Source organism: Orbicella faveolata, unplaced genomic scaffold (genome assembly GCF_042242905.1).
Source record: "Orbicella faveolata isolate gen_17 unplaced genomic scaffold, um_ofav_v1 contig_12, whole genome shotgun sequence".
Taxonomy (NCBI): Eukaryota; Metazoa; Cnidaria; class Anthozoa; order Scleractinia; family Merulinidae; genus Orbicella; species Orbicella faveolata.
This window is the reverse complement of record NW_028301539.1, coordinates 10151269-10164358: the sequence shown is the minus strand read 5'-3', so window position 1 is coordinate 10164358 and position 13090 is coordinate 10151269. Positions and strand designations below refer to the sequence as shown.

General features: G+C 39.9%; 1 protein-coding gene across 1 annotated transcript; it reads right to left on the bottom strand.

The window, feature by feature from the left end:
* Positions 1-3334: 3334 nt before the first annotated feature.
* Positions 3335-12870, bottom strand: LOC110051395 (peroxisome biogenesis factor 10-like). The gene is made up of 9 exons (XM_089283710.1): positions 12639-12870; positions 12265-12345; positions 10494-10570; positions 8445-8550; positions 6420-6485; positions 5875-5957; positions 5282-5392; positions 4550-4732; positions 3335-3552 (listed from the first exon to the last, which is right to left on the bottom strand). Exons 1-9 carry the CDS (start codon positions 12745-12747, stop codon positions 3478-3480), a joined length of 891 nt encoding a protein of 296 aa, XP_089139836.1. The 5' UTR covers positions 12748-12870; the 3' UTR covers positions 3335-3477.
* Positions 12871-13090: the final 220 nt, after the last annotated feature.

Genomic DNA, 13090 nt, shown 5'->3' with positions numbered 1-13090 from the left:
CCACCACCACCACCACCACCACCACCACCACCACCACCACCACCACCACCACCACCACCACCACCACCACCACCACCACCACCACCACCACCACCACCACCACCACCACCACCACCACCACCACCACCACCACCACCACCACCACCACCACCACCACTACCACCACCACCACTACTACCACTACTACCACTACTACTACTACTACCACTACTACTACTACTACTACTACTACTAAATAAAATTAATTTATATTTAATAATTTTAAATTTAAATTTAAATTAATAATAATAATAAATAAAATTAATTATTATTATTAGTAGTAGTAGTAGTAGTAGTAGTTGATGTTAATTAATTCATCTCATATACGCTTTATACGCTAAACCCGGTAAACACGCCATGTACAGAGTGAAATGTGCCTACTGCATGCTAATGAGTTGTTGCAATGATCTTTCTCTGTTGTTGGCGTATATACCGGTTTAAGCGTATATAGCGGGTTTGAGTAAATTTGTTAATCAACTCTGGCCATATCCGTAGTATACGCCATACCCAGTATACACGCCAACAACAGAGTAAGATTCACTTCATCAACTTACCTTTCATTTTTACTGTAAGTATTTTGATACTTACAGATCAAAACGTGATAGGGAACAGAAATTTTGGGAAACGATCCTCCTCCTCCCCCTCCTCTTCCTCCTCCTCCTCCTCCTCCTCCTCCTCCCCCTCCTCCTCCTCCTCCCCGTCCTCCTCCTCCTTCTCCTTCTCCTCCTTCGATCCTCCTCCTCTTCCTCCTCCTCCTTCTCCTCCCCCTCCTCCTCCTCCTCCTTCGAACCCCCTTTTCCTCCTCCTCCTCTTCTTCCTCTTCCTCCTCCTCCTTCTCCTTCCCCTCCTCCTCCTTCTCCTCCTTCTCCTCCTCCTTCTCCTCCTTCTCCTCCTCCTTCTCCTCCCCCTCCTCCTACTCCTTCGATCCCCCTTTCCTCCTCCTCCTCTTCTTCCTCTTCCTCCTTCTCCTCCCCCTTCTCCTCCTTCTTCGATCCTCCGTCTTCGATCCTCCTCCTTCTCCTCCTCCTCCTTCTCCTCCTCCTCCTCCCCCTCCTCCTTCCCCTCCTCCTCCTCTTCCTCCTCCTTCTCTCCTTCTTCTTCCCCTCCTGCCATCACCTCCTCTTTCTCCAGATAATCACCAGCACCACTTAGTCTTAAATCGTATTATTCACATTTATCTATCCCTGTAGCAGCAACCCATGTTTTAGCGCTGGCACATGTAAAGTAGGATACACCGCGAAAGGATTTCGTTGTAAATGTCCCCCAGGATTCACTGGGGAGCTCTGCAGCAAAGGTAAATGTAAGAAGTTCTTAAGTCAAAAATTGAAGGGTTGAAGGTTGTAAATCCTCCCCCTCCCTATGGGAGCAGGAGAAGGTTAATCTCTACCTCCCCCAGATTACCCAGCGGGCCAAAATCAAGGGGACGCTGCGTTAGGAACCCTCACATCCCCGTGCTTCGCTATCGTGGGCAAGAAAATCTCGTTCCTCATTGGTGGTGGAGGCTGCACTGAGGATTCTGTTCGTGCAGAGCTAATTGTGAATAATCAGGTACAGAATCCATCCTTTATGATCAGGCTGATTTAATGTCATGCTATTTGTGGTAGCCCTCACACACTCTTGACTCAAGTTTAAGGTGTCCTTGAATGCTTAACAAAGCTGTCTTTATTTTGGTAATACTTTAAGGGCATATTTGATCTTTGAATTTTGATTCTTTGGGGGCGATTTGATTTTTGAATTCTTGAATTTTCAGTTGACTTCAGAGGAAAATCCTTTTCTATTGATCCAGTGGGAACTGTATAAGTTATAGTAATGGAATTCAAGAAGTTATTTATCATTTGCGGAGGGTTATCACAGCAAACTTTGTTTTTCCAGGGAGATCATAGACAAGTTTGATGTCTTCGAGGGGAGTAATATGAAACGGCTCGTTCTGCGCAAAGTGTCGAAGGCGCGCGAGAAAACCACAAATTATCACAGGCAGTGGGGAACGGGGTGGAGCTAATGGGAAGCTAGAGTGGAACGTCAGTCAAATATTTATCAAAGGGAATATTTAAAGAAAAGATGATAGTCTTGTAGCTTTCTCTTTCCCCTTGCAAACTTGCAAACTTAAGAGGTGCCAGCTCTCTTGGACAAGTTTTTCCTGTCGTATGTCTTTCCGGCTCACTGCCTAACAAAGTACAGGGCAAACCACGACCTATTCATTCATAAAATTTACAAAGATTACTCCTCTCTGGGCCACCTCCCTTAATGCGGCTCGTCAAACAAACAAAAACCCTCCAAACCGCCTGTGTAAACAAACAGAAGAAGAGCGAGAAATTACCATATTGTTTACAGGTTGTCAGGACCGAGGTTGGTAACTGCCAGGAGACGATGTATCGTAAGAGTTGGGATGTGCAGGACTTGATTGGTCAACATGCTTGTGTCAGGCTCATTGACGAAAACCCTGGCGACATCTCGTGGGGTCACATCAACTTTGATGACCTCAAAGGCGATATTATTTGTCCACAAGACTGAGGCAAATTTCAATTTCAAGGTTGTACTAGAACATTCCATGTAGTTAATGAAAACCGTTTTATTTTACATGGCTTTAAAATAATCACGGGCAATTTTGTGGAGGGTTATGACGGGGATAATAGACCCCCCTCTCCTCCACCCCCCGGTTAAAAGAAAAATGCACAATATTCATATATTTAGGCAATTAGTTTGTAGTATTATTGTATAATTCTGAGAGTGTTGGACACAAAAGAAGACCAAAAATATAGTGATAGGCCCAGTCTGCATTGGGCTACAAGACGTCCCATACCATTAGACTCTAGCTTTTAAACGACTAGGAGTAATTTTCCTCCCAACTGTATATAGCATGTTAGTCCATCGTAAGATTTCCTTGAGCATTAAGTTCATCGACACCAAATTATAAACCTGGGTGGAGATGGTTCTGTGAGAGTGAAGTGTCACTCTGCCCAAAATACTACATAATGAGCCCACCCCAACCTCCAATCCGAGCTAATTCGGAGTTCAGCGCTCTTACCCAGGCCACCACGCTACCCACAAAAATAGACACTAATTTCTCTTCCCAAATCATGACTGGAACTCTCGCGCGGTCGAAAGAAATATTGTTTTAAAACCGCAGGATCCCTGATAAAATAATGCGCTATCGTATTCCAGTTTAAAAACCGATGGCATTTCCTGCTTCGTTCATAATTATGCGTTCATAATTATAGAAACTAGAATTAAGGCACATCTCCCCCGAACGCAAACAACAGACACAAGATTTATGTTAATGAACAACAAGTCTTCCTTTTGATTGAATATACATTCCCTCTTTATTTACAAGTTTCCTACCCAACTTTACACGAACGTCAACTTATGCGCGGGGTTGTATGATTTTTGACCTGAGTTGAATAAAATCTGTTTTAAACTACCTAAAATAAAAGCAACAGTTTACGTGGGTTCGTAGTGGTGTAGAAATACCAGTCTTGAGAGCTGAACAGGTTCACGACAAAGCGGGCATTCAGGCTAGAATAGAAAATACAGATCACTTCAATTAGAAGAAGTCACAAAGTCGAGTGAATGAAAATAATCAAGTTACTAAAACCCAGGTAAAGTTGGGTCACCTCGTTTAACCAGTACTTTTGAGTACTTGGGTTAATCACAACTTTTCAAGGGCAATTTGGAATAGATAGGCGCGTCGAGTAAATTTTGCAGTGTTTGAAAAATCTTCAGTTCCTTGCCCCCAGGAGGGGGATTTCGCCAGAGTTTGGAAAAAAAGTGCACAATTCCTCCAAATATTAAGTGATTTACTGATAATAATGCCCTTGTAAGTAAACTTTCTTTAGCCACGAGCTACACATTACGTTGAGTACTTAGCGCTCTGATCGTACTTATTAATATCTTTGAAAAGTTTCCGAAAGTATTCACAAACTAAAAGACCTTCTGATGGGTTTAAAAAATATCTGGAACTCTTAGGAAGATTTTCGGTAATCTTAAGAATTTTTAGGACCATCTTCGGAATTTCCGGATGACGTTCGGAAATTCTTGGAAATTCTGAGAACTTTCGTTGTTCTTCGACAATCTTTGGAGGTCTTCGGAAGTCTTCTATATATCTTCGGGTCTCCAGGAGGGCTCAGGAGAGCTTTAGGAATTTACGATCTTCCGAGTTTCGTCATACTAACGTTGGAAGCCTTTGCTGTAATTTACCCTAGCTATGCTATTTTGCACTTTTCTGCACTCGTATTACACGAAAGCTGCACCACTTTTTTTAGCCGATCATAATTAAGCAATTTTTTTATACGTGTATTATCAAATGATTTGCTGATCGAGCTAACATATCCACTCAAGTCGACGGAAGTCACCGCAAAACCGACCAAAAGGTCTTTGGTTGTTCTCTTTCTTGTATTTAAAGGTTCCGTTCTTTGTTTTTTCTAACTCGGTAACCATAATCGTCTTTTTCATTCGAGTTCAGTGCCTAGTCAATTATGACTTCACAGCATGCATAGCCCTGTGGCGGTCTCACCTTGCTGCTACACCATTCAGTAATACAGCTCCAACAAAACAAATGGCCACACGGAGTTGCACTCTTGTCCCGCAGTCTCTCCAAGCAGAGTGCACACTTCAAGCCAGGCGTAATAGTGGCGCTTGCTTGTGTTGTCTTGTCTGTTGTTACAAGGCTTTCTAGCGACTTGCCAGATTTTAAATGCTGTTAAAAACGAAGAGACAATCATGGTAACCTTGTTAGTAACCTTGTTAGCTCTGTAAGGACTGGAGAGTCAACAGGGTCACCTTGACGATTCTTTCCCAGAGGAGAGAACACAGAAAGGGATAGATGTTAGGCTGCGAGCTATGTAACTAAATAGTACATATTTGAAAGGAAAAATTGCAGAGTTGTAAAAAAACACCTAGAAATAAATGCTAAATCATTTAGATTTGAATTCTCTTTTGCGTCATGCAACGTCTACTCAGAGGAAGAAAATGCAAACGAAAATGTGAACAAAATGGTCGCACGAAAAGCCAGCCTGTTGAAATTCCTACGGTTACGAGAGCGTTTTCGAAAAGCTCCGTTTTCGTGACGGATTAGTGTGAACGGTTGGCGGCCTAACCGTAGAAATAAAGCTGCGTTTTCAAATTTCTCCGGCGTAGAGTGGACGCTGTCTTACATGTTTCTTATCGCGTAACGCCTCCACAAGCATCAACGTTGTGGAATACGTGACGAGAGGCAACGGTATTGGCTACTGCGCTGATATCTCACCTGATAGGCGGTCAATAAGAGAGTGATACTCAGTTGAATAACGGACAGATAACCAAGCAGGCGATAAGTAGGTCTGGAACCATCATTTCTGAGACTGCTTCGAACCAAGAGCTGGAAGCCAAAGATGAGTTTAATACGATGAGCATCATAATGCAGTCAAACCTGCGATCAGGCGTTCGTTGTTTACCAAAAAAAGAACGTCTGATTGCTGGTCATAAGCACACAGGAGCCACGTAATAACAAACCAAACAAACATGTCAAGCAAGCAAGCTAACAAACAAACAAACAGACAAACAAAAAACAGAAAAACAAACTCAAAATAATCGATGACGTTTATACATGTAAGAGTAATGTACCCGGCTCTTATTTAGAATTGCAGACAAATAGAATAACCTGTTTTATGGGAACTTGTTTTCCAGCAATTACCACTGGAGTGTCGCAAGTAATGCACATTTTTTCTTAGGTTTAAATTTCTACGCTAAGCGATTGGCTCAAAAAACCTGTAATCAGTCCAATCAGAAAGCCAAATCTAATAGTGGCTCCGTCGCACACGGTAGGACTAAAAGTGTCATGCACTGCGCATTATTACTTACATATTGGACTCCAGTTAGCCTTTTCGCGATGTGATAGAAAACGCCGTTCAAATAAAACAGTGCTAAGTGTGCTCTATGGACATCTGTAAATTAAAATACAAATGTGTGTTAACAATTTTCTCATTACTGAAGCTTATGTTATTTATCAACTTGAAGTAAATGAAGGTAAATTAACCAAATTAACCAAGGGGCTGACGCTCAAAATACCAGCTTCACCAGTCCGTTGTGGCAGGTATCTTTATCGACTTCAAATTGACAAATAGCAGGTGTTTCAACTGCCCGATAATGTAGCCCAACAGTTTCTTTTAGAGTCAAACCACTTAAATCTTAAATCCGCGTAGCAGCCGTTTCCGGCTTTTCTTTTCCAGGCGAAGGAGCTCCCCTGGGGTGAGCAAAATCCCCCCTGCTCCTTATTTTTCGCATTCGCTGGCAGTTTCCTTCCCTTCGCGTGCTTTTTTGGAAACGTCTGCTACGCAGGCTAGCCTTTGATCGACCGGACCCTCTCTCTATAGCACTTAATGGCGGCAGATATACGCTGTACTTACAAAGAACCACAGTTCTAAGAATGGGAATAAAAGTGCATAGCAGTTCTCTTGTCCTTGTATTAAATCCTGCAACAGATTAAAAGACATTTGGTGATGAACGTATTATAAGGGTTCGGAGCCACTAAATTCGTAAAAATTTAAAAGAGTTGAACTTGCGAGAATTTAAGGCAGTTTTATCCCACCATAGCATAAGTGCTTGGAGGTAATGGAAACCATTAGGAGCAACCTTAAGTTCTTGACCCCTGGGGGGTGGGGGGGGGGGGAACTCCCAGAAAAATCGGGTGGGGGTGTGCGGCCCGCTTCCCAAAACCCTTGCCCTATTTATGACCAAAATCTGCAATATTCCCTACCCTATTTATGACCTGACCAAAAATTCGAAACCCTATTTATGACCTAACCCTTAAATCAAAACTCTGCTTCACAGCTCCATTATAATAAGTTCCCTAGTTCAGACCAATGTTAAATTACCGTAACCATAATTTGTAAAGGGCTTTTGTTGATTTCCTTTTCGATAATGAAAAAACTGGCTTCTTTTTAAAGACATACCCATATCACGGCTAGAGTGCAAAAACCATACCCTATTTATGACCAAAATGGCCAAAATCAGCTAAAATCAATACCCTATTTATGACCAAAACAGCTGAAAAACCATACCCTTTGGGGCTGCACATACCTATATGGCCCATATAAGGGAGTACCCCCCCCCCCCGGGTCGAGTTGTTGACCAATAAGTTTAAGTGGACGCCCTTGGGACACCCAGTTGTGTCCGCTTAGTACAGGGTGTCGTCTTAAAACTGGTTCTGATACATTGTGCAACAATAGTTAATTATTAACCCTTTTGAAATCATCACGTTTACTGAATGATAACCACAATTCGTTGCATAACAACACATAATTTAACTTGCGATCTTTTCCTCTAAACTCTCTTCTTTTATCATCGCCAGTGAAACAAGGTTAAAAATAATGCCTGATCACAGGATATCCAAACAGTATTTTCTGACAGTAACAAGTGTAGAAAAATTTGGTGCACAGAAATTCGTGACTGAAACTGTGGTCATCAAGTATATAAGACTAAGGACTGCTCATAGCCCAATGTCCTGTCAGTCAATGCATCAATTCAGAATATTCTGCTTAGCTTTAAAATGACAACACTGAACAATTTTAAGGAGTCCGAGATGCCCTTAGAAATAAAAAGCCCTTGAAGTGTTCCTTTACTGCATGTTTTGTGCAAATAAATGGCTCAATATAGGTGTCCGCTGAATGCAGATTTGTTCTACAGTAAATGTGGTAAGAAAATTTAGGGACTCAAGTTGGTGTCCCCTTAATAGAGGGTGTTAGCTTAATTGGAGGTAAGCTTAATACAGGTTTCACTGCATTGGGAAAAAATACACTTAAAGCTAGCAGTGAGTGGCTCTTCTTTTTAAGAACTTAATGAAATTTAAAAATTTGAAATCAAAATATTCATTTCAAAAATCTAAGAACACTAATGATTAACTAAGGATCCAGAACAGAGGATCAACCAAAGACTCCCCCAGAAAGACTTCTATGTCATATCATTTCCTAGACTCCGACATTAAATTTCATTGTAGCACTGAGCATGACCTAATAACCTTGGTCAGCATTGAAAGCCACACAATAGTGACAACAACTTTTTATCTAATATGTCGAATTATTCTTGCATTTTAATTGGTACTTACATGTACATGTATATATTATACTTGTGATCTGTTGGAGATCACATGCATAGATGACATGATGTCACAATTTTTTTTCTGTTTCTTTTTTAATATAAAACAGATAGATCCATGAGTCTGTTCAGTAATAGATCACAGAAGATATCAATACATGGTAAGAACATCAGTCACACAGACGACTATCTCTTTGTGTGCCACTTTTTTATACTAACCAAATTTTGAAGTCATCTGTTATGTGTTACTGAAAAGACACCAGCTACATAAAATCTATTTGTTAAACTGATAAAATAGCAAATAACATTAATATCATATCTTTAAAAACTTGTCTCACCACTGGGCTGATTTTCCTCATTATGGAGCCAAAGTTCAAGCTTTCTCAGAGCTTTGTCAATCACATAAGGACCAAACACATAAAGCAAAACCAGACTCCCTCTGCACTGTTGAGTAAAATGACTCCAGTTTGCTTTATAATAATTTATCACTACCTTATCAGAGGTTTCAGCTGTAAGGATAATTCTGCCTGCATGGTTTGACCATCTAGAGAAAAGTTCTTTGACTTATAACGATATTCAGCTCTAACCGTTTTGCCCGCTTGTAGAAACCACACTGTCACCAGGTCCTGCTGAAAACGTTAATGAAACCCCTGCCTTATATATGTGGTAACATACTGAAACATAACATAGAATATAGCTTCGTACATGTACCAATTAGCACAGACACCAACACAACTACAAGGGCTTGAATTTTTTTTTCTGCTCTCGCCGGGAGCCTGTTTGCAGGCTATCCTGCAACCAAAACCTATGACTTTGAAAACAACCAAAGTCCAAGGTATTTCTTGGCCGTCAGGGGACTGGTTCCACATGTAGTTTTCCTTCTCAAAGAATTGCCCATTGGTGTAATGCAAAAAAATCCCTTTCTTTTCTTGGACTAATCAGAATTGCTGGTATATTTCAACAACATGAAATCCAAGTTGCTGTTTATTTTGACTGCAAACTGTAGCTTCTTGTGTGGAAATTTATATGAAACAAATATCCCTAATGGATAAGTCTATGGTGAAAGCTCCCACTGTTTCATTTAGTGAAAGCAAAAATTGTGCCTTCTGCAAAATTAAACTGCGAGAGACAGAGCAAGAAAATACGCCTTCCTTGAGGACAACAAGCAGATGTTTTGTTCATCATGCAACACTGTGATTGACCATCTTTGGAAGTCCATAGTCGACAAGCACCTCCTGTCTTTTTTGTCCCAATTTACGCATAGATGTTTAATTGTTGTTCCTTTGAGTTCAAATTGTCTATGGAGCAGCCCAAATGTGGTTTTCTTCTTCAGAAACCAAGTAAAACAAGTTTTAAAAAGCTTAGAAAAAGTTGCAAGTTGCATAATTTATCGCATAATAGCCAGTTCTCATCGCATAATCTGCCCCAAAAATTTCGCATAGTTTCTGTTTTTTTTTTTTTGTTACACCCTATCGGAAGGCTTGCCTTAGCTTTAGATATCAAATGCTCAAGACAATGTTAAACCACATTTCCAAACACCTCAAAGTTTATCAAAAATAATCCGCTGTGCATCTTATTTTCAACTCCCGTCTCAGTGTTTGGAAACGTGGCCAAACCTGGTGTTTCATGTTTCACATATCATATCAAAAGATTGACATCTGACTTCTTCTCATATCAAATTCTTAACCCTTTAAGTCCCGGAGAAAAAAACTTATTTTTCTAAAATGATGACAGAAGATTGAAAGACCACAAGTAATATATTGGTTGAAAGGTATTGTTTGGGATATGTCCTAAATCACCACAACAGGTATACAAAATGTCACAAATTGAATTGAGGATTCTGCAATGTAAAAAAAATGAACACATTCAAAAATACCTTATTTCTTGTATATATTGGGTACACCCGTAAACAATAGCTTAATTTGCAGCTCTGAGTGCGCAGATTTTTATCAGATATTCACTTGACTGTAAAATTGTAAAGTGCAAAAGTTTCAAAAACTTGAGGGGTGGTTAATCAAGTCTGATTCAGGAGGCGGGTATGATTTTATGCTTCCAATGTGAAGATCTCTCGAAGATCCTTTTGTTGTCCAAATTTGAAATGAATTGGCCAAATATTAAGCTTATTATAGCATTTTGTGCCATATGGCATTATCAGGGCATAAAGGTTTGTGCCATTAATAGCACTATCGGGGCTTAGAGAGCTTTGAATCAGTTTAGGAAAAAAGAGACAATAATTCACAATTTTGAATAACCACCTACACCACATCACAACAGTGTACATGTAGTATTTTAAAGTATTAATAAGAATATTTACATGCATTTCAAGATTACATATTTGCATTGACGAAACACATGTTGATTTATTCCTTAATCTTTTAATAACTTACCAACAATGAGGGAACCCTTGTTTTACTTTTGTCAACTTGAACAATATTACAGTATTCTTCTCCAAGAGTTTGAAAACCTTCAAGGACAAAAATAAGAGGGCCCCATTGAAAATTGCCCCAGGTGGTGTTGGGTTATATTCTATGTATATGTATATAGTGTACATTACTTATCTAACAGCATTACATGCTGTTAGATCTTTTGAACACTGTTTTCCTATGCACACTTACATGTAATAAGTAATGTACACTGTATGTAAAATTTGTAACTATGTAATTCTACGTGATTCTTTGGCCTGTTTCCACGCTCAAAGATGAACAGAAAGAGGTTGTTGTTCATCTTCTTCGGGTCGAAGGACTTTGTTACAATTTTGCTGACTGGCTTTGGAAAAAGTCTGATATATCAACTCTACGCAACGGCAAAAGAAATGCAAATGGTGCAAATGTTGTTGTTCTCATTGTTTCACCACTCAAAAGCATCATGAAAGAACAAATACATGTAAAAGAGATGGAAGAGCTAAGGATTGCTTAAATTGTCTTGTCAACAAAGGACAATGTGCTTCTGCCAATTGGAGAAGCACAGTACAAGCTTTTTTCAGTGCAGTACAAGACATTTGGATGCAAAATTCCAAAACATGTTGAAAAACAACTCACAAATATACCCTACTACACAACTGTGTCATGCTTAGTGTAACACATTCACCTTTAGGCTCAACAAATAAATTTTCCATTGAAATATGAGGCTTCTTACTAAAATTCCTCATCCACAAGTCAATAGTAAAGATTTCTTGATTTTGGCTTTCTCTCTGCATTTTTTTTTTTTTTTTTTTTTTTTGTGAAGTAATAGTTGCCAGAGACAACATCCTCAACACCTGAATGCATGTGCTGCTGTTTGCAGACTGAACTTATAATCAATTAAATGAGCAAGTGACCACTAAAATTTAATTGAACCAATTTACATGTACCTAATTAGCCAAGACGCGGAGCTGTTAGCGACAAGGTCATTACAGAGGGTGGAACCTAATAAAACCACTTTTTTCCAAAGATGTCCACAGTCTCTCTATTCTTCGTTTGTTATCCCCAGCCCCATGTGCTTCACTCTCACTTTGCTCGCCTTTTCTTTCGGGTGCATTGAAAAATAGAGAGGTGGTGAAGAGTGTAATTCAGAGTCATGTTCAAAGGTACCTGCCAGTTTCGCCACATGGCGAGTTCGCCCCCAGCGAGTTCACCCCCACATCAACTCAACTTGATCGAGTTCACCCCCAACCAGATCAAGTCGCATATAGAAATTATTCCTCGTTCTTTTATCCACTACCTCATTAGATTACTGGTGGTGAGGAAACTTCGCTTGGTGGCGAGGTGACTTCCCTTGGTGGAGACTTCATTGGTGGCGAGACTCCCTTGTGGCGAGATGACCGGTAACCGTTGGACTTTGTTGCTATGCACTCGCGAACAAGCAAACATACATAGACTGAAATGGTTCTTCAAAAACGTTCAATAACTCATGGCAAATACATAAACACGAACACTAAAAGTTGGGGGCGAACTCGAAATAGAAATTTTATAGTGGGGGCGAACTCGGTGGGGGCGAAACCGGTATCATTCTGTTCAAACCTCCATCATTATCATAAGTAATGTTCCCGCAACAATTAAGTTCCAAAAAGGTCTACCAATTTTCCTTATCAAGCTAACAAGAAGACAAAGAAATCATCATTATTGTACATGTCATGTGCACACCATGGGGCAAAATTAAGGGAACCATTCTGCAACATACCACTTATTGTAGTTATTCCAAAATAACAGACATCAGCTAGAAGCTCCAACTCTGCTTTCCATTTGATCCAAGAGAATGGACCTTAAAATTAAAATGTTATTGGTGAATTACTTAAATTATATATTATTTTAGTTGAAATTCCCATGAATTACAAATTTCGACGAGGACAAGAATGACAGACTCTATATTAAAAAGAGAATGAATTAAGTTGCACGTTTTTCTTTGTGCGGGAATCTGTTTTATCAAGGGATTAACTCTTAACAAAGAATAATTAACGAGTTAAAAAATTACCTCCATTATCCAGCAAAGGAGATATAACGTCAACATACAAGGGCATTTCAGTATATTTAAGTAAAGAAATTGACAGAGCACACCTCGGAAATTCCTGTAAATTTGTCCAATTCCCTCTCTCAAGAAACCGAGATAGTACACATCTTTTTGGTTCGAACGAACGAGTTCCGGTTGCCCTGCACGAACAAACATTTGTAAACGCTTGTTAAAGAGTTATTCTGTGCATGCAATCATCGTGTGGAATCTTTTAGAGACATGCTGATGCTTCATATTGGGCTAACAACCACAACCAACATCTCCGCCATTTTGGGTTCATGTCGCGGAAGACTGGCGCGAATATGAAAGGTACTCTTTCTCAGGTTCTCTCGAGAGAATAACTCACGTCGAGGTTGTTTCAAACTACTGCAGCTTTGCTTGAGTATAAAACATCTTTTCAGGGTTTTACTCTGGTCAGGGAAGATTATATGTATAACTAGAGAGAATAGAGGCTCCACAAAAGTAATTTCCCTACTGCTACGTGTCAGCCTTTCCATAA